General features: G+C 34.5%; 1 protein-coding gene across 1 annotated transcript; it reads right to left on the bottom strand.

The window, feature by feature from the left end:
- Positions 1-538: 538 nt before the first annotated feature.
- LOC139693754 (zinc finger protein 64-like) lies at positions 539-23,486 on the bottom strand. The gene is made up of 11 exons (XM_071592025.1): positions 23,381-23,486; positions 21,848-22,302; positions 16,055-16,289; positions 14,297-14,749; positions 13,692-13,875; positions 12,874-12,941; positions 8,198-8,338; positions 6,708-6,842; positions 6,323-6,511; positions 3,585-4,064; positions 539-1,732 (listed from the first exon to the last, which is right to left on the bottom strand). Exons 1-11 carry the CDS (start codon positions 23,418-23,420, stop codon positions 1,182-1,184), a joined length of 2,931 nt encoding a protein of 976 aa, XP_071448126.1. The 5' UTR covers positions 23,421-23,486; the 3' UTR covers positions 539-1,181.
- Positions 23,487-23,495: the final 9 nt, after the last annotated feature.

The following is a 23,495-nucleotide window of genomic DNA, read 5'->3' as shown; positions in this document are numbered from 1 at the left end:
GATTGCCTGTCACTAACATCATACTCTTCCAGAACCTCACGCAGAAACATGTTGCGTTCCCCAACATTTGCCTTTTCCAGGTCTACAAGCAAAAATATATCTTCCTCACACTAGTGAACTTTTCAGCCAACTGCTACAGGAAAAAATCTGGTCTGCATATCCAGAGCCAGCTAATAAGTTGCCCAAATCTTCACCTCGGCTATAAATTGATAATGAAAGTAACTCAGATTCACCACCATAAATTTTTAATTAAGAAAAAAAGTCCTTACTTTTTCCCTTCCCTTTGACAATCTTGTCACCCACTCTCATTGAGTTTAAATTTTTATATATCACAATAGTGTCCTTGTTCTAACTTTCTTCTTATTTTATTTAAGTTGTAGTGAGCTAAGAAAGTTGCCCAAAAATTACCTCATTATTAATACCTAGGATCCTTTGCCTTTTTTGCCTAATGCCTTTACCTTACTTAATTTTAGAAGGTATGGTGTGTAATGAAAGTTCCTGAGAAAAAGAATAATTTTTATTCATCTTATGAGGGAAACAGTATGTACCATAATTTACTTTAATACTCGGCACAGAATTCTGTTTTTACAATAAAAAAATGTAACATATATGAGTTATATAAAAGCTGACTATGAGCACAGTGAGTCATATTGTAGGTACGACATACTATGTCTCTTTGAGTATCAAATTAAATGTTTCACATTATCTCCATGAGTATCTTCCTCACTTGATTAAAGCCTTCCATTTTATTGCATTATATCATATTGCTCGAGAGACTTTCAATGAAAGCTTATACACAGAGACAACATAAATAACACACAATTACATACAGAAGTAACACACAGGAAGTTCGACAATACCACCACTTTTAGGAATCACAAGACTGAAAATATTGGAAACCAGAATAATCCAGAGTTTTTAACCTTCACAGATTTTTGAAAACCCAGGAACAGTATTCCACTGCCAAACATTCCAGTTTTGACTAGAATGCAACTGTGATATGTGGGCATAAACATCAGGATATTAATTATAGAACTCATCCATCTGTTTTGAATAAAATGATATTCATTGTTGTCAAAGTATTTTCCCCTTCGTCCCAGGATCAGATCAGTATTAAGAATAGAAGTGACAACAATGGATGTCATTTAATAGATTCACAGGTAATTGTTGTATTATAAATCTTATTCTCCCTTACTTGCTGTATCACCTTTTTCATTATTCAGCTGAAGGGATATGATAGGACTATCAAATGAACTCTTCTGATTTTCAGAACCTATGGCCATTTGTCTCTGTTCCAAAGCAGAAGGCAGAGCCATTATAGCTTCTAATGGTCCAGATATCATGTATTGAAGTCCAGGTTGCAATGCTGCTGTCAGCTGGTCCATAATAGCTGTCTGATCATGGGGCAAAGCTATATATTGACAGGTACTTGAGTTTCCATTTGTGAGTTGTCCCTTCAATGCATGACTTGATGCCTGAGGAGTTGTAAGGAGTATTGTGTGTTGATGAGAACTATCAGTTGCTGGAGTAATGGCTATTTGTTTAGTTGTGTTTGCTAAGGATGTATGCAATGGCAGACTTTGATTAAGAGATGCAAGGATTTCAGCTCCATTTCGCAGATTTTCATCATCATCTTGATTCTGACCTGCATCTTGTTCTGCTTGTACGTATAATAATACTGAATGGTTCTCTTCAGTAGGTTCTTCATATTCATTTATAACATTTGATTCCCCTATAAAAAAAGAAAAGCATCTTAAATATCTATATGAAAAATTTATTCTTATAAAATGAACAAAAAATTACAAATGGCCCCCAAACTTGTGACTTTCATAAAAAATACAGAGACCTGGACTCTAAAATGTCCTACAAAACTGGGCATAAATAGTAAGACAAATCATAAATTGCTGGAAAGAGTTTCTTAAAATTTCACAATAAATATGAACAGTACTTTTCACATGGCCCATTAAAGATAAAATATATGAACATAATAAAATTGAAGGCTATGTGGACTTGGTTATTTGTAGAGAGGAGTGACTATAAATTACAGAATCACACAGCATTCATCACAATTGAGGTGTATGCTTCTGGAAATTCAGATTTTGCTCAAGTTATAAGTGGAATTAGATTATCAGCAAATAACTGAATGACCTGAGCTTAGGATTGATTCACTAGAGCATGGAGCATTATGAGAGATAATATCTTTGTCAGTTGGTCCACAACCAGAAAATCTTGGAAAGTTAGGGAATCGCATAAGGGTCAGGGAAAATGAAACAACAAGAATTAGAACATTTTCAATCAAAATTAGAAAATTATGCACGACTAATGGGTGAATGGATGAAGTGCATGACTGATGAATAGTGTGGAGTGAACATTGATATTGTATCATAATATGTATTTGGTATAAACATATCATACCATTTAGCTAGTAATCAGTGATGAAATAGGAGAAATGAAAATATTATAGCAGGTGGCATTTTATATTGGTGAGGATAAAGTCTTTTAAATGTCCAAAGAAATTGTGGGAGATTCAGAGACAGTGACTTTTAACAGTCGTTCACTAATACGAATACAATGCAATTATGCCAAGATTTTTTCCAAAGGAAACATTTCAACTAATTCCAAAATTTATTAAGTTACAAGAAATACAGAGAATAGTGAAATCTTCATTTTGATTTAAATGTTTAATATTCAGCAACCATTTTCTCTTGAGAGGCATTAAGCAAGTTTGATACACCAACTCCAAAACCCTTTCCCTCTTAAAATTCTTGACTAGTTTAACACTTAATTATTTGAAATAATGAAAAAAAATTTAAAATTCAGGATTTTTCCAGACTAGATGTTAGCTTAAGTATGAGGAAATAGCACGGTGACCACAAAAAAAATCTTTGGGTATATAATGTAAAAGTATATAAACAGTAAACTGCCATTGGCGGAAACCAAAAATCACACTTATGAAGCTTCAGGTACTTCCCGACAGCACCTTTTACACTCACATTCAAGATAAATATTACTAAACAATTAAGTGAAAGAGGGGAATAATACTAAATGTTCAAAATGGTTGGAATATGATGCATTTTTATTACTGCTTTCCAGTATGTTAAATGCTAAGTAATAGTTAATGGGTATATAGTTTGTTATAATTTTTGGGATGCTGAATACATGCATCTATAGAAATTGAAGTCACAATACTTTCCCAGTTTTATAATATACTTTATCAATAGCTCTACCTTGATTAAGTATCATCTGGCCAACATCTTGTAGAAGATATCATATTAAGATGAAACCAGTCACAAAGTTAAATAAAATTAAGTAAATGCATACACGTAAGATGCTACAGCTATTGATGAAAGTCTTCACTCTGTGTGGTAATCTCTGGAGATATTGCTTCTGAATCACAGACAGCATTAGTTTTAAACTATTTATTGCAGGATACATAGTGTATATTGATGTCCTCTGGTAAATTTAGAATTAAAAACTTCTGTGAACACTCAAATTGACCAAAAAAGAAACAAAAAAGCTTTTGTGAAACTAATAAATAAAATTATTGGCTATGAACTTGAAAAAGAACCAAGAAAATCTCCTACCTTCATTATTCCCTTGCCCTTCTTGAACTTTTCCATTTCTTTCAAATGTGATGATAAATGGCCTGCTGTCAATAATCTTATTCTCATCTCCTTCAGGCAATGAAAGTAATGTATTAGGTGTTGTGTTTTCGCAAGGTGTTTCTTGTATGGCAGCAATCAAACTTGATTCAGAACTGTCTACCAAAGAGGGCATCATAGGACCCAGTGGAATGTTCAAGCCCTCCCCTTTGTTTTGATGTTGTCGGATGTGACTTCTCCATGAATCCTCACGCACAAAAGAAACATTGCACAAAGGACAGTGATGGCTCCTTAGGCAAAAGGGTGGCCCTTCTCCTATGCCACGCTTTCCACCTCTGCCCTTTCTGCTCCTGGTTGATCCACTACCTCCCTTATTCCCACCCCGTGACTTCTTCTTAGCAGCATCAACAGCAGATTCTTCCGAAATACAATGTTTCCGTTGAATGTGGTTTTTCAGGTTACCTGCAATTATAAAAAAATCAAATAATTACTTGTGAAAAATCACACAAAATCCAAACTACGAAGGATGAAAAAAATTATAGGTAGTGGTGGCTTTCTGGAGCTCCTTCATCAAGACTAAAGCGTTTTTCACTGAAAAACTAGATTTTGTTCCTTCAACATTATGTCTGTAATGAAAACAAAAGTTTTTCACACATCAGTTGTGCATTATAAATTATCTAGTTTTCCTAAGGTTTTTATTAATACTGATTTACCATCTTTGTCATTGACAGTGATACAATTGGCAAATTAAAATAAACAGGGATTGAAAATTCTCATTTGGCCCAACAGGAAGTTGTGTTTTTAACATAGTAACCATTTTTTGGTGATTAAGTAACTTCTTTCCATTGTGCAATGAACATATTGAGATTGGATTTGAATCCAACTTAGATACCTAATGAACAGTGGCTATATAATTAAGAGTAGTCTATCGGTTATGGTAGGTTTTCCATGGGTATATGGACTATGTAGTCTAACCATCTAAGCCCTGCCTAACACACACTGAATCCTCTGCAACAAACATTAAAATAAACCATTCTTCAACTTCATGTACATGCTGTTTCTTTTTATTCCATCCAACATGCCTATTCTTTTCCCACCTCTACCTCGCCTGCCCAACATTCCTCCATGTATCAATGCCTTGCATATGCAGTCGAAATAATAATAATAACACATAACATAAGGGAAAATTGTGATAGTAAAAGAAGCAAAAAAAGGGCACTCACATCAACCATAAACCAAATAAAACAGTTAGCTAAAAATCATGATGATATTGTAACTATAGGGAATTATGCTACTTTATCAATAATGAGATCTTTCCAGTATTGCTCCTAACACTAGTGTAAAGATGGATCACTTATGCCATATGGACTTTTTACATCCATGTATAGTACTCTTTCCTGAATTATTCAGTTATTTATAAATTATAGTTTGTACAGACTACCAAGTATCAAAAGGCCTGTAGGGCAGATTACCTGTTGGTCTCAGCAAGAGGCATTCCCTCCTCTCCTAATTCAATGGAGATGGCTTACAGCATTTTATCTACCTGAAAACTTTTTTAGCTGCACCCAAGCAATTTACTCACATTAAATATGAGCACGAAATTATATTACAATGGGCTGTCAACTCATTGCTCTGTATTAGGGGTTGGGATGGAGGCAGAACCGCTCAATCTCACCCTAATAAAGGTATTTTCTACTTCCTGTTAGTATCATTACAACCCAAGTGAGTAACTAATATGCTACTTTAACTATGTTTGAGCAATCTTTTTTACATATCATCTACATATTATTCTCACTTGAGTAACCTGAAGCAGCCACAAGGGCAGGTGGCAGAGACTGTTAGGTCACCAGGAATCGGAGTGATTGTTGATTGACGATCAATGGAATTGGGAATCATCAGAAATTATGTAACATACTGCTATGGTCTCAAATTGTGCCAGGGAAAAATGATTCCTTATACAATGAATGTATCAATCAGTTCTATAGTCAATTTCCCTAATTGCATAAATCGCTGTTATGTTGTTCATAACCTGGGGGTCATTAGTCCTTTGAAGAAGATACTTCACTGTTTTGCAGATGCAAATTTTAAAGGTATTTTCCGAGGAAGAATCATCACACTACATTCTGGTTGATATGGTATATTCTTTACATATATCACTAATACCTTCTCTTTTATCAACATTAAACACTAACTTACCAACAATGGTTCAAATAAACATGATGACCATCATACTATAACACTGATAAACTAGTTTTAAGGTGTCGAGGAAAATCTGGCATACGTATCTACCAATCTCTGATTTATCTCTAACAGAGAGAATCCTTTAAAACTTCCTAATATTTTCAGCTCCCAGTCAATCTGGATGTGACATTTACTTGACTGGCTTTGCTTTAAATGAATCCTCTATGGTTACTTAATCTTCTCAATAAATCTTCATTCTCTCCCCTCCATTGGCTTCCCCCACCGGGGAAATTTTGCCCTTGACTTTGCATTTAATGTTACGAACTATCATACTGCATACATTTTTAATTACTTCCATTTAAAATAACACAATTATAGGTGCAAAATGTATTTCTAGCTCATTTCAATAAAAACTTTGAGAGGAAACATTAAAGAAATTAAATCACTGCTAAAAACAAAGTTCACAAAAATCAGAATGATGCTCATGCAAGACAGACACCACACACTAGAAGATTCTATGGAAAGAACTTCAATCTAACCTCTTAACATGCATGAGAAGTCACAGTCACTGCAGCGGAATGGCTTTGACTGTGCAGCTGACGGAATTTCTTTAGCTCTGGCTACGAAATCAGCATTTCCTTTTTCGCAGAGCGAATTATTTTTCAAATGGGAGGCCATTCCATCTATGCCAAAACAACTAAAACCACATGTGTTGCATCTCAGCACTCCTGTATCAGTAAAAAAAAAAGTATATATGAACCTGTCATGGACTATACAAAAGATATAAAAAAGACAAAATTCATGCATGTTGTGGTTTAAACATTAACCATAAAGGAATATAGCACATAAGTTGGCAATGATTCAAATTTAATGTTTTATGAAAGCATGTAGCTACTACAGGCCAAAAATATAAATAATTATCACCTTCACCCATTACCCGGCAGTGTGTTTTTTCATGCTCTTTCAAGGCATATTTTGATGTTGCATTGTAGGAACAAATGCTGCAGTTTAAAGTCTTGTTTTCAGAATGATTCTGACGCATGTGGGCTCGTAGATTTGCTGAAATAAAATTTCACAAATAATAATATCATTGAACCACAGCATTCAGTTCAATAAGTGTACAAAAATGGCACCTATAACTATTCCAATGGGAATTCAAATGTTTCATCTTAAGAATGATCATGAGATCAATACAAATCTGGGATAAAAAAATGAGCACTGAAAAATGAAAATATGCAACTGCGAACCATTGCTAAATGGTTGTGCACACTTGAATATTCTTGATGATTTTACACGTATTTTTGAATCATACATTCACACAGTTTAAAAAAGATTGATGCGATGGGAATTGATATGGAGGTGTGAAATAAATGTATCAGTCAAAAATAAATGTGATCAAATTTTCCCCATTATTTTTACTTATTTCAGGTCAACTTAAAATTATAAATACAAGTATAGTTCATTTAATACATATGAAATCATAGAAATTCAATATTTTATCAAAGCTCAAGGCTTTCAACATATGTCCAGTAATTTTCAAATGTTGGAAATCAAAAGCATTGCTTACTCTTATGTTTAGAAAGAGTTTTACCTACACTCCTTTCAAATGGGTTTAATGACCATGGGGTCTAGAAATGACTATGAAAAATTCAAAATCCAGTTTTCATAAGTAATTCATTACAAGTTGCTAATATATTCATTAAACTTTTCAAATGTTTTCATGTTCATCTTAGCTCTTGTGACCATTCAGTTGGGTCCACAACACTCCAATGGTTACCTCACATCATTCATCACTATTGCCCATTCCTTGCTCCATTTAAATGTCTAAAGAAATTAGGAAGCAATCCATGCTTTCATCCTAAGCTTAGTGGGTAAAAGAATTATGGACCATGAAAATGGTCATGAATTCAAATTTAGGTGATGCCTCTGGTCACCCCTAGGGAAAGATTTTCTCAGTTAATGGCATATTCGGAGAGAAAGGAACTGCCTTCTCTATAAAGACAAAATTTCACAAATTGCCATGGATCTGAATACCATGGGAGCTCTACATTAACCAATAGAAAGAACTTTCAGTTAGAAGACTATGGTGATAGATACAAAAAAGTTTTATTTGAGATAGCAAAGATGGCGCATAATCATAATTTTTCCATGGTATTTACATCAAAATGACATTTTTACCACAAAATAGAACTGATTTTATTCCTGCTAAGTTGTCCGTCCCCTCAACTTCCTGATGCGTGCCAAAAAAATAATTTATATAGAGAATAAAACCATGAAAACAATTATCAAAAATTAACTGGTCTTTCAAGTAGATATATGGTCTTATTAGCTATCCTCATTCATCATTGAAAGAGAAATGTTAAAAAGAAAGAAACTATTAAAAAACTACATTTTAGGAGGTCAATGGTACTTACAGCTGATTGAGCATTTATAGGGGCACATCTGACATTCAAATGGTCTCTCTCCTGTGTGTATTCGCACATGTCGTTTAAGATCAGAGCTTGTCTTGAAGGAAGCATTGCATGAATCATGGGTGCACACAAATGGATGGTCCCCTTAAGAAAATATAGAGATTCCAAAATAATTATCATTCAACGATTAAATCAGGCATGCATAGGATGGAGACCTGGTGGGTTTGAGATCATGTACACGGGAAGAGGGAGGTGTAGTAAAGTCTCCGTAAACAACTAGTCATCAAAAAAACTTGCTTTTACCAAAAAAAATGTCACTTCTTGTGTGTGTGAAAGAAATATAATTTAATTTTTAAATTTTCATTCCCTAATACCTACAAACTATTTCTAATGTAGTGCACATTTCCCTAAGAAGGATATAATACTTGTACAAGGGATCATTTTAGCATATTTGTAAGAAATATATGCTGGGATATAGATATGTTCAATTTCTTAATTTAAATAGACCACTTTATTGCAAATGTTGAGTCAACTACTGTAATTATATATTAAATATAAGCCATGCTCTTAAGGAATAATCACACCACACTTTTATTTACAACACAGCAATTGCATAGATTTTTACTAAGCTGCACCTAATAAAAACTCAAATGTCTTAACATTCAGTTGTGTTGTAAATTATGCTTAAATATCTCTTGCTCTTCTATATAGTATTCCACACTCTAAAGAATGAGGGATAGCAAACCTAGGCAAATTACTGCTGTGATTTGGTAATGTGACAGTATGTGACAGTGCATTGTACACATCCTTGGCTGAAATAGTGTGAAACAGCTGATTTAACATTTATTTATTCAACACTAGAATGATTGAATATTTCCTATTGCCTGGAACAACTGGTTGCATATTTTTAATATAAATTATGACACTCATAAATAAGATTGTTGAGAAGCTATCTGACTTTGGTAGTTTATTGGATGATAATAGAGTGGGAAAAATTCTTAGTCCCCTCGAAGTTGATCTACAACTGTAAATGCAGAAGATTGTTGGCACCAAATATGAGCATAGAAATAAGTCAGGACATAAGGCTTACTGTAAAAATGTATTGCTTCAAGTACTGAAAATCATAGTTTTATCATACACAATTAACTCCTGAATTATTAGCTAGATTCATCACCTTATATGGTCATATTCTTCCTCTGTAAACTAACCACGAAATCAGGAAAAAATTAAGGACATACAAAAATTATACATTCTACTATTAGCATATGGGGTGGAGTCAGCAGCTCTTCCAATAAAAAATGAAATTTGCATGTTTTTGTCTAGTTAAGATTTGGCTTTTGTTTTAGGTAAACACTTCATTTCTTCAAAATATTCAACACAATTAAAATATTTTCCACATAACACACAGTCCAGAAGCCTACTCTACATCAAGTCCCTCTCATCCCTGTGTACTTCCTCCCTCCCTTCATCCCATCCAAATCCCTTTCCTCATTTGCCTAACATTCTCCCTGCTGTTACAGTCTTCAACAACCCACTGCCGACCAATATGCTCTTCATCCATTTTTCCTGCCCCCTTAGGATTTCTCTCCACAAACCCCAATCCTCACACACCATGCATAGTACTTCCTCATTTGTTTTCCTTTCCATCCATTTCATCTTCTCCATTCTTCTCTACAACCACATTTATAAAGCCTCCAATCTACGTTTATCCTCCTGCTACAATGACCACGTTTCCACGTAGTACATAACTACGCTCTAAATCAAAGTTTTTACGAGTCTTTTTTTAACATCCTTACTCAATGTTCCTGTCATCAACTCCCTCCTCCTTGTGAAAGCCTCTTTGCCTAGCACAATTCTTCTCCTTACGTCCCTACTACTTTGAATGTATTGGTCCAAAACACTTCCGAGGCACATAAACTGTTCTAGTTTCTGCCCGACTATTTTAATGTTAAGCTTAGCCTTTTCCTTTCTGGAAAATCACAAGTTTTGTTTAATTAATATTGATTCTCATCCCATATCTATCACACTGAATTTCCAATTCACTCAGCAATGCTTGCAACCCTTTGGCTGACTGACAAACTAAGGCTTGGTCCTTAGCAAACCTAACTGATTTTACGAATTTCCCTTTGACTTTCATTCCTACCTCCAGTTCTTCACATGCCTCTTTAATCATTTCCTCCCCATATACGTTGCATGGAACTGCTGATAATGGACAACCCTGCCATACACCTTCCTAGCACTGCCCATCCCAATTCCTCACTCACACCTGAGCAGTCTGAGACATGTACAGGTTGCGGATTATCTTCCTGTCCCTCCAATTTATTCTTATTTTCTGCAATATACTCAAGAGATTTTGCCAAATTGCTCTGCCTTTTTGAAATCTACGAAACAGGCAAATAATTCCTGATTGTATTCTATATTGCTCTCGATTAATAATCTCATTACTGCAATGGCATCACGTGTGCCACTCCCCTTCCTAAACCCAAACTGATCATCCCCTAAGTAATCATTTGCCCTACTCTCTACCTTTTTGTTGATGATCCTGAGAACAGCTTAAGCTGTGTGGGATATCAAAATTATTGTTCTGTAGCCCTCACATGATGTAGCCTTTACCTTTTTCGGAATAGGAACTAACACTGCTCTCACAAAGTTTTCCAGCCAGATTCCTTCTTCATAGATACTACGAATCAGTTCACAGAGCCTCTTCCTCCCACATTTTCCCAAACATTTCAATAGTTCCGCGGGAATGTTATCCACCCCCACGGCATTATTTAGTTTCATCTCCCTCAATGCCCTTTCTATCTCATCGTTGAGTATGCCTGGACCTAAGCTATCTTCTTCTACGTCACATTCCTTTTCTATTTCTAGCCTTGTTGGCCTAAGTTCTTTACCAAACAGTTCTATATATTTCTTCCATCTCTCTTGGATCTTTTCTGTGTCAACTATTATCATACTCGACTTATTTCTAACTGTTAGCACAAATCTTCCCTTCTTACTTCTGGATTGCGATTTAACCTTGCTGTGTAACACACCAATTCCACCCTTCCTCTGCAAACTTTCCATATCCTTGCACTGCATTTTCCACCATGCTTCTTTTGCTATATTTGTTGCCCATTGAAATTTATTATTCAACTCTTTGTACTACCTTCTGCCTTCCATTTTCTTCTCTCATGTATCTGTGTAATCATCTCATCCACGATCCATGGCTTCCTTATCCTTTTCCTATTAATGGTTCCTATACATAGTTTTTTTTGCAGCTTTCGTCATCCCTTTCTTGATACATTCTCAATTTTCTTCGATAGTACTTAGCTCTTTACCGTCGATACAGCCCACCAGCACAGCTCCAGGGGTCATCGGAACACACAAGCCCTACCACCACGTCTAGGTTGTAGTCCATTGCATTACTGTCTTGTAAATATGTAATTGCCATAACTAGATTATGCAAAAATGCCACTCTTCATTTATCAGCCAACTGAAGTATAAGGTCATGTCTGAATATCATTTTGGCCATACTTCCAGAAACAAAATCCATGTTTTCTTAGCAGTCATGCAAAAAACAGAGTAAAGCACACAAGCTTATAATCAGGCCACCTACATGTTGCAGGCTATACTAAAAATTTCCTTCATTTCTTATCATAAATATCATTTCCTAACTCTGAATGGCGATAAAATTATATTATTTCCTGTCATTTCTTTCTTTGCTTTCTGGGGTTCTCTAACTCCACATTGAGATGCATAACAATGAGAAGTAGTATATTTTTTTTCACTTCCTGTGAGATTATGTTGCCCCATCAGGCTTTTAGAAAGGTGGTGTAACACAGGTATATGTAGATCCTTAATTTGTTGTGGAAAATCTCTTCTCACTTAGCTAAATCTGCCCACAACAGTAGTGTTTTGATCTTAAATATTTTAGCAAGTCTGAATGAAAGGTTAATAAATCATTAGAAATCTTATGAAAAATCATTTTCTGTCTTTGAAAAACTTGGAAAAATAAAATTATACAGATTATCAAACATGAAACAATAAGACTTGATGATTTTTACTCAATATTTATTTGCAGACCATATTTCTAAGATAGCTTTATAGTTATAATTATACTTAAGCATTGATACTGTGATTTGCAAATATGAATTTCTTCTGGAAATTTCCATATTTAATTACCCTAGACCTGAATTCAAACTTCCCATGATGTTGCTATGTTTTTCTTTTGATTGATGTCAAAGTACATAACATGGCGATGAGCTACTTCGAAGTAAATTTTGTAATGATTTGAAGAAATAAAACCTGTGCTCATTGCTAAAGCCAATGTTTTGGGCACAGTAGCCCCTGGTTACTTCATTTTTTTGTTCCAGCAATAGGATGATAGTAATATATTTTTATATGCATTGTTGTTTTGCCCTTACAATCTTTCATCCACAGGCAATTATCCTCAACTGTCAATTATTCATATGTTTTTGATATTTATTTAATGTCAGTTTACGTGCAAAATACATCATGATATTTTTAAGGAAAACACAAGGATTCAGTAAAATATGCAGGACCCCTACAAAAGTAAAAAAAAATGCTAAAATTGCCAACGAAATGGCCCAACCACTGAATTTATTATTATCCTTAAACTCATGGAACACATATTTGGAGTTATACTCTACTTATAGCAAAAAAAATTTGAAATTCATTACCAGTATGGGTTCTCAAATGGACTGTGAGCTGCGAAGAGTCCCTGGCACTATATGGGCAGATTTGACACCTAAAACGAATAATATTGTACTTTACGAAAGCAAAATTATTTAACAAAAAATGCAAATGAAATAGAAATCAATATGATACCACTCATAAAACTATTGAATTATCCTAACAAGAAAATCATGTAAACATTAAAAAAAACCATAAAGAGATGCATCATTCTATTGAACATTCCAAGGGAATACAAGAAGGAAAACAAGCATTACACTTGATGGAGTATTTTTCTTTTCTTCATTACAAAATATTCAAAATCACTTCTGCTTCACAATTAGATTATTGAATAGATAATACAGCATAGTGAGTACATTTGAGAATCAACTGCGCAAAATGTCTTACACTCATATTTTCCTGTTTGAAAAATTAACACAAGTTATACTGATGGGAAATTTTGGAGGGACAGTAATTTTAGGCAGTGATTAAGGTTTACTAAGTGTTCTGATAGTTTAGGCAATTTCAGATCTCAAGTTCAACTCTAGAAAAGTTATCTTTCCACAGTTTAAAATAAATCCACAGAATATACTTAAATCCTATCTTCAAATTTGTTGGAAAGCAGGCTAACTAGAGGAAGAGTTGGTCTATTATAAAAATTTCAGGACAACAATAAAATATACAGGGAAAGATTATAGAGTGAGAAAAATGAAAAATGTGAACAGAAATACACAATGAAAGTGATGATGACATTCAAATGAGATAGGGAAATGAATGGCATTTGATACTCTATTGACTAATGAAAAAATCATTTAAATAAACTTACTTGTATGGCCTCTCATTTGTATGCACCCTCATATGCTTTCTAAGGCTTCCTGAATCAACAGCCTTATATGGACAAATCTTGCAAGCATGCGGCTTGACCCCAGCATGGATCCTAAGGTGGGTCCTCAACTTGTCACCTCGACTAAACCAACGAGAGCATTTATCACACTTAAATGGTCTCTCACCTGCGCAAAATAAAATTGAAAAACTATGAGCAGTAACTAATACAGATTTCTTTGAAAATTGCGGACTATGACAAGGGGGTGATTGATAAATAAAGTAGAAGTACGAAAGTCTTTCTCATTGTGCCTTGCATGAGGTGCCTGATGTGGGGTGAAGAAGCTTAATGAACAGCTATATTTGGTGTAAGAAGAGATATTTTGTGGATCTAAAATTATAGAAATTGTAAGTTACACTTAACCCTCTCACAAGTGTGATTAACTATTCCACAATTTAATGCAATAACATTTATCCTTATTAATGACAAACATTTTTGGAAAGTTTTGAAATGAATGATTTTGTTATGGAATCAGTTTTCTCTCAGATTTTAAGGTCAACTCAGGGTAGGTACATAAATCAAATGAAAGTCAACAAAACTCAATTTACCTGTATGCTTTCTCATGTGACGAATGAGATCTTTGGTAAAGGTGGTTGAGAAATCACATGCCTCCACAGCACACACATGAATTTTTCTTGGCTTGAACAAACCAGGCATTTTTTTCCTCATTGAAACCATCTCATCATCATCTCCTGTACTTCCTTCAGGTAGAATGCAAACTTTTGTCATTGTACCCTTACTATCTTTAATAGTGTTCTTTGATTTTTCCACATCATTAACATCATAACTGTCGGATTTTGGGAGTTGTGGTTCCTCAGAAACCTTATTTTTTCCTTTTTTCCCAAGAATTATTGGTTTCCCTTTGACAGGTGAGCCAGATTGCGTAATTGTAGGGGTTGAGATGGTGGTGGCTGATGTTGTCATGGAAATTCCACCTGATGATGAAGCTGATGTTTCACTAAGGCATTGGACGTTGATGATGGCTCCAGGATAGGAACAATCTAAACAAAGATATAAACAAATATCAATGAAGGCAAAACAATTTTAATTTGAACATGCATGACATTCTTCACAATGATAATACATAGACAATTATAAATACTTTTAAGATCTTGTGGTTTTCCAGAATAGGAAAAAGGTCCTTAAAATGGATTTGAGAAAATATATATCGTGGAAATAGGTGACATAGATGGAAAAAGGGCACGGGCCTTTGGTGGAGGAGAGTCTTATGAGTATAGGAATGTTTTTGGATTTTTTATGGAGAAGGGATGCCAGGTATTCATGTTAGAGGAAAAACTGGTGGAGGTATTGAAACATTTATAGAGGTAATTAGGATTATTACTAACTGGCAGGCAAGGATAGAAAAAAGAGTATAGATGCGAATGTTTGGTATGGGGGAGGCAGCTACTGTAATGAAGGTACTGTTTGTTTCAAGGTTAGACGAGGACAGAAGTTTGAAATTGAAAGAAATTAATTGAAAAGAAATAAAAAAATAGTGAAGGAAATGCATCTAAGACATTTATTGTAAAGGGAGAAAAGGTGACAGTGGAGAAGAGAGAGGAGTTGTTAAGGGTGGAAATGAAGGTGTTAAGGGATTTTGAGCCAATTGACCAGAGGAGGAAAATGTAGTCGATAATTCAGAGTCAGGCAAGCAGTTTCAGGGGATACTTGGAGAGGAATTTTTCTCTTGATGACCAAGGAAGAGGTTGGCATAGTAGGTACTAAAGCTACTACCTATGGCATTGCTCTAGATCTATAGGTATTGGTTATTCAAGGAGAAGGAATTGTGGGCGAGGATGAAATAGGAAAGATCACAGGGAATTTTGGTGTTAAGGGAGATGTGGGGTCAGAAATTTCGTAAGAAATTAATGTTGGGAGGAGATCTTCAGTGCACAACATGGAGGTATAAAGAGAGTTAACATAAACTGTTGTTGTGGTGATTGAGATAAGAAAAAAGATGATTGAGTTCATAAGTATGAGAAAATTAATTGTTTGAAAAAGGAAGAGAGCAAATGGATAATTGGTTGAAGGTAATGACCAACAAATGCAGAGATTCTCTCCTTTGGAGAGTTTCAGGCAGAGATATTTGGATGGTCAGGAATGTATTTTCTATGGATTTTGGGAAGGATTTAGGAATTGGAAAAAAAGAGCAACTGGAGATTTAGGAGAGCAGTATATGGGTGCTTGATTGCAGTACAACAAACTTAACTCTTTCACACTCCCTTTACATGTAAACATGTACCATGATAGTGAAAATATTTAGATTTTGTAGGTGAAAATAAATCACTTCTCGGTACATAGCATACCTTGTTTCTCCTCAGAAGTTTTCAATAACTGATTAGCCAACAAAGACACCACGTTTTCTTCGTCATGTTGAAATATTTGTCCTCTCTCCTGTTCAACTGATTGGCAGTCTTCCTTTGATGCCCTCTCTTCAATAACTGTTGCTGGCTCTACAGGTAAATGATCTTCACCCTTTGTTTCTTCAAGTTCCGATTTCACATCAAGTGGATTATTTGACACATTTTTCTCACATAAACTCTGAAATTTAAGTAAAGGGTTACAATTATTACTTAGTACATTGCAGAATATGTGTTAGTTGTAATGTGTATGGGATGAGTATTAAACATAAGCTAACGAAGGTAATGAAATTCACAAGAAAAAGGAGTGCTAAGATAAACATTAAACTTAAGGGATATCCACTAGAACAGGTAAAAACATTCACCTATCTGGCATGTGCTTTGGATGACAGTGGGCCAAGTGGTCGGGACATTAAAATAACAACGTTAGGCAAAGAATTGTTTACCAAGAGGTTAGAATTGGTGACAGATATTTTAAGTAAAGATGTAAAGGAAAGGCTAGTTAACACTTAAATATGACACATAGTTTTCTTTGTTTCAGAAACTTGGTAATTGAGGCATTAAGTTAAGCACAGATAGGTCACCTTTGAGATAAGGGTATGGAGAAGAATGAAAATCATAAAATTGACAGATTTAGAATTACAGTAGCATGTAGCACCACGCTCCAAAAAAACCTATCCTAAGCTGATAGGCTACTATTAATAAAAATATTACATTTAAGACTTTATTCAGAGGAATTGGAAACCCATTTGTAGCCTAAAGAGATAGGTTCCCCATCACAGTTACACTGTTACTGTTATTATCACTGACTGTTACGGAAATAATCCTGTTCTGGAAAGTCCGAATTCATATGAGATACTTCTAGACATGCATCATCATTGTGAACTTTCATTTGTCTGTGGATTTCTATAGGTTTTACCCTTCCCTACTCAAAAAAAATTCAACAGAACCCTATTCCTCTGTGGCGTATATTAAAAGTGGAGCCACCCTGTTCACACTATTGTTTTATTCTGGCATCAAACTGTCAACAGTGGGCTACTTTGTAAACAATGACTATCACTATTATGATAAGCTTTGTAGCATATCAAAAATATTATAGGAGCTAGGCTGGGAATCACCCATGGAGCCAAGGTTAAATTAACTATTAAAAATCTTGCATATATTGGAAGGCTGTCTCTTTATCAATGATGTTGAAAATGTATTATTACCCATTTTACTATGGTAGTCAAGATCATGTCAATAAAATTAGAGAGATTAAACGTAGAACAGATAGTTAAGATGCCATTCTTTTCCACAAATGATACAGTATCACAATAACCTTGTTCAATATCGGTAGGGGTATAAATATTCTGGTCAAATTAACCTTGTGTGTATTCACCCCGGCCACACACCCTAGAAGTGGTTTGCAGGATGCTAAAAAATGCTTATACTAAATAATACTGTTGTCAACTAATAGACCATAAATGTGTTTTTTTCAAATATTAAGCGCAATTTATGGCTTTGACTTGATGTTTATTCAATTTATTACTCTTTATGCATTAGAAAAAAATATGTATTTTGAATCTTAATCTAAACCTTGACATTCATGAGTATGATATAAGATATAAATGCATTGTTAAATAAAATATAATGCATTATAAGCATGAATGAAATGGTTAAGGTCCTCATCATTAGGGAGCTCAATTTTACAATAGTTTACCAGGTATGTCTGATGATAAAATTAATGAGTTATTTCAAAGAAAACTTAAAAATTTTTATTGCAACATTCACTACACTTTGAAATGAGTTTTATGAACATTTTTCATACTTCCTTACGTTTTTTTAAAGACATGGATATATATCCTCTCTTTTTTGACAATATCTGTAATCTGTATGATCCAAAAAATCAATAAATGATATCACTGTTGAAGAGAGAAAACAAATTTAGCCCATTGTTAAATGTTGACCAGTTTTTATTATTTTTGTTGGAACCTGGCACTACATGCTACTGCAATCCTAATTTATGTAATTGCAGCTTATTTCAATTATTGTTAGTCAATAAAAATTTTAAAAATTGATGCATTGAATAGGCAAGATTGTGATCCCATTTTTGGTTGAGTAGAAAATAAAGGGTTTTATTTTATTTCATTGCTACTAATCCAAATGCCAAAAATCTATAGTCATTCCCTGTACCTTATTATAAATAAAAGTGTAGTCGATGTACATAGGGAATTATATGCTGTTTTTTGTTTTCAATTATAGTTGTATGAATGCATGCAGAAGTGATTTATTATAGTGTGAGTATGGTAATCCTGTAAGTTGAGGTTAAGAAATGTAATGGTACTAAGTTTGTGTCCATCCAAAACCTAGCTTAAATGGTAGACTACCAAATAATAATAGTAAGGTGAAGTTGTTCTTAAGAAAGATGACAAACTGCTAGGTCATTTACACTCAATTTCATTGAGTGGAGAAACAGGAGAAACTTGCCATTTATGTTGACTATAGAATATCATTGAAACATCATCTAAGATCAGGATTTGAACTTACATTTTCAGCATGAGAAGCATTTCTCTGCCATCACACCAATATGTAACTCTTACATTAGTCAGTTATGGTTATTTTCATCAAGGATTATCAATCCATGGATTAGTGTATATAAGCACTCTGAACTACCCTGTTTAGTGTTTAACTCTTCATTCTCTAACAGTTCCTTGCACTGACACTTTCCATAATGTTTCTCACTCACCCTTGGGCTTCCTACCCTCTATGTTTCCTTCAATTATGGCCTTCAGCAAGTCATTGTGTCTCAGTGATTGTCCAATTAGTCTCCCTGTTCCTTCTGGAAGTGTCCTCCATTAAGTCTCTTTCCTCAGCCACTCCTTAAAGGACTTCATTTATTATTCAATCCATCCATCTTACCTTAAATATTCCGCTGCAACACTATATGCTGCCAATTTTCCCTTCTTCCCTGCTTACATTGTCCATGTCTCATGACCATAGAAAACTACTCTGTACATAGATTTCAGTGAATTCCCTCTTCACATCCAAAGAGTACTATTTGCCATTATTAATTGTTTTTTTATAATACAACAGCTTCTTTACCATTCTTTTCTGCTTACTGTAGGCCTCCTACTTCTTTAATTACTAGTGACCTTGCTGCCCAAACGGTAAAACTCTTCCACTTGTTCCACTAACCTATTCTTACTTGGAGATTATCTTCTCGGCTTCAACTGCAGGGCATGGCCTAAGTTTTAATCTTGTTTATCATGAGATTGTACTTGTTCACACTCATCTCCATTATCCTTAGAATCCACTCTTGGTCTTGTCTTCACTGCAAGTATTGCCACTTTGCCTGCAAAATGTAGCATATTCATCCACTGCCTTTTATACATTCCTTGATATCTTTCATTTCCCTCTCAATTTTCACATCAAATATCAAGGATAATGAGGAGAAACCCCACCATAATCCCTTACTATAGCTTCTTCCCTGCTTCCACTACATCTATTCACTGTCGTCCTCTATATAGATTGTGCATCAATCTCCCATCATTATTTTCCATTTCAATTTTTTTTGTCTCTGTAGCATCATATTCCAGTGTACTTTGTCACCAGCTTTCTCCAGAGTAATGTATGCAACTTTGGCTGGTTTACGTTTCTGAATCTATTCTCGCTGATGAGTTTAGAATGTTTCTTAATTTCTTCCTCCACTTCTTCCAAATTCTAACAGATCCTTACTTAGGAACTCATTCTTTTGTAGATTATTCTGGCCATAATCTTCCATGTGTGAGTAACAAGACTGACTGAAGTTTTCACATTTTCTTTTATGATAGAGATGTTTACATTATTCTTAAAGCCTGTATTTCTCCTCTCATACACATATCAAGTTGTACAGCTGGATAAAAATTTCAATTTCTTAGTTTTTTATTAGTTCTGAGGGGTAAAGTTCTTTATTACAGCATCTAATTCAGACCTGGATATATAGTCTCCTTTCACACTGGTGGCTACCTATTCTTTCTTTCTATTCTATTTCTCAATATTCTAGCATGTCAGTTTTGCCACCAATATATAAAATAAAATGATCACATGAATACAAAATGTTAGCCCAGAAGATTTTGTGCTTACTTACAGTCAAACATGTATACAAAGATTCAAACATGCAGTACACAGAACATAATGCACATCCGCTATGGCATAACCATTCACCATATAGCAATATTTACTTTCAAATCATAAACCATCAATTCATTCACAAAATGTCAATTTAAGATTTCTTTTGATTAAAAAATGTCCGAGGTCTGAAAAAAATGTTGTGTATGTCTTTAATAAAATTATAAAAATCAGAATATGTGCAGTGACATCCTTAGGTTGCAGGATTGCCCTTAAGTTTTAAATTTTACAAGTGATACCAATGATTTTCTTAACACAAGGTCAATCCTTCGACGCCTCTTATAGAATATAATTATAATATGGAATGAATTCCATTTCACAAAGAAATCATAAATTATGACTTTACTCTCGGGTCATCATAACTGGATAAAAAGTGGCTATGTAGTACCCTCAACTGATTAGCAGAAAACCCTTAAATTTGGCATGAGACCATCTCTTTTTCCCCCAATATAATTCAGAACTGTCCTTGACTAGGCATCTGTATGTTGTAGGTAGATGTGAAGAATCTTTTATTCTTCCTGGTCTAATTAGTTGAACAAGAACTTCTTTAAATTCACCCAAATACTCCCAGATTAAGTATTATGCGAAATAATCTGTCCCTAATGACAAAAATAATCTGATATCATAAACTATGGAATCTCACAAAAATTCACTTCGCCAAATAACAGTGATGAGATGACACTACAAGGCGTAAGGTAAGTTGAGCAAGTTCTAGTCATTTCTGCAAGAATTTGAAATTCTGGTGTGAAGAGTAATGCATAACTATGCATTTTAATTGAACTATATGATTGTTTGTATTTCTCATTCACAAGGTGTACAAACAAAGTGAATTTGTCACGAGCTTAAGGATGTAATAAGTAATGGAAAAGGAAGAGGTAACTAGATTAGGAATGACCTCAATGTGTAGAGAGAAATGAAAAATACCCAATGATAGAACACAAAACTTCATATTATATCTCTCAGTTGAGTAAATTTTACCATGAAGGCCATACGTAGTTTGTTTGCAATTCACTAAGCATGTAACAATCTTGTTATTTGATGGATGATATTTCAGTTACTATTATTTACTGCATAAATATAGAAAATAACTTTCATAACAAGCTAGACCAGTGGTGTCTTTTTATGCATTTTCTAATGGTCGAAAAGTGTCAACATGAAGTTAAAAAATATGACATCAATATGTCATGAATGAATAATATCCTATATTTAAATAATTTATACACTCAAACATTTCTGTTACAAGCAATTAGGAGAAATATCCATACTTGGGGGCTGTCCCATCTAGTTATTGACTAATCTAAAACTTTAGTATGATATGAGACACATAAGGGACCTCCACCCTACCTTCATAACACTTGGAAAGGTCCTATATATTTGGGTGCCAATATTATTAAAACCACTAGTCATTCAAAATAAAGAAATCATTATCATGCCATAGCATTCGTCCCAAAGGCACAGGCATGGCCAAATTTTTGCTGTATTACAACAGAGGAAATATGATGATCTTGAGTTACAGATGTGTGGAATATGTGCCATCTCACACGGAGACAACCTTACTGTTTAATTAAACACTTTGATGACTGTTTTACTCACCTTTCTGACTGGTAGATCTCGTAGTATCTGTAGCGTTTCATCGGGGATTAAATCACTGATGGTAGAGCTTTGGTTTTCAGCTGTTCTCTCAAACAGAATTTCATTGTTTGCCAAGAGAACTCTCAGTATTTGCCCTCCCAGAGGTACTTCTCCCGAAGAGTGAATTAATCCACCATTGGCAGTAGTGAGGGTTGGAGTAATGAATGTCGTTGGGTGCTGCAATATTGTTTGAATAGATGCTGCAGTTGATGTTGCTTCTGGAGTCACTACTGAAGGTGATGATGTTGCTAGGCTTATTTCTGATGGCGAGTGCGGTTGAATTATGTCTTTACCACATGCTATCTTCTTGTGAGCAAGGAAATTCTCTACATTCGTAAAAGACTGCTTGCAAACTCCGCAAATATGTATATCTTGGCAGGGCTCATGGACTTGGTTAGACATCCCGGGAAGGTGAACTACGAAAGGTTGGGCAGGATATTTTTGTAAGTACAAACAATTCAGAGTTTTAAACAGAAATATTCCTCAATTATCAATAAAGTAGTTCGAAGGAAACTATTTTCACAATTTTTGACATCCTAATTCAGAATGTACACCCGCTGTGCAATATTTGATTCAGGGCATTGGCGCATAAAATTGGAAAGTACATGTATTATTAACCCAATCACACCATGCGAACCCAATGACATGCAGCGGGTAACACCACAGAGTATGTAACGTGCCTCATTCAGCCTGCACTAATTGATTGCTATCACTGCTTTGAGTTGGAATGTGTTATGGCATCAATATTGAGAACTACCAAGGACTTCTAGGAAAAAATACTTGCTTACCAATTGCAAGAAATAGAATTGAATAAGATAACATGTTTTCTAATTAGTCTCGAAATAATCACAAGTTGGGAAATCCGTCCCACTGCACCATTTGGTAATTAATCGTGACACTACGGTAATGTGTAATAATTTATCGTATTTTAATATATAAATCTCTATAACACATTAAGGTTACCACAGCATACATTGATAACTTCTGAGTTTCTAGTACGAAGTTATTTCAAATGGGTGGATATTTTCCAAAGAACCGGGAACATTTTCTCCAGTAATAATAAAATGATTTTACACGCTGTATACATAGGTCAACTTGAAATCAAATTAGGCAACTTAAGCGACTCATTTAGTTCGGAAGTCAACTGAGTCCAATTAATGTCAATAAAGGATGATTTTTAACAAATATTTTCTCGTGTAAATAAAGAAACAATTGGAAGCAATATCTTTATCATATTTTGAATTACTTATATCGACAAAGTAAAACAATTTTATTTCACCGTTGTCTTAGCCAGCGACTAATGCTTTCCAACATTCTACTCAAATCAACCACCGACGTGATGCCTCGAAGTGTACTCTTTGCAGCATTGATCTTCATTTCATGAAAAGAACTTTCAGTATGCAGGGCCCTCAATCAAGCACAAAGCAAAATATGAACTTATAAATACTAAATTATCATGAACGATACATATATAAATATCTAAAATTATCTTACCAAATACTTGGGACCCTAAAGATGATAATGGAATGCTCATTTTTAATCAAGAGTTAATAACCGCAGAAAAATTGTCTAATAAATTCATCGTACGCCTACTCCATCGGCAGTAAAA

This window comes from Hetaerina americana, unplaced genomic scaffold (assembly GCF_022747635.1).
Source record: "Hetaerina americana unplaced genomic scaffold, ioHetAmer1.1.p SCAF_5, whole genome shotgun sequence".
NCBI classification, from domain to species: domain Eukaryota; kingdom Metazoa; phylum Arthropoda; class Insecta; order Odonata; family Calopterygidae; genus Hetaerina; species Hetaerina americana.
This window is presented reverse-complemented; position numbering and strand designations above follow the sequence as displayed.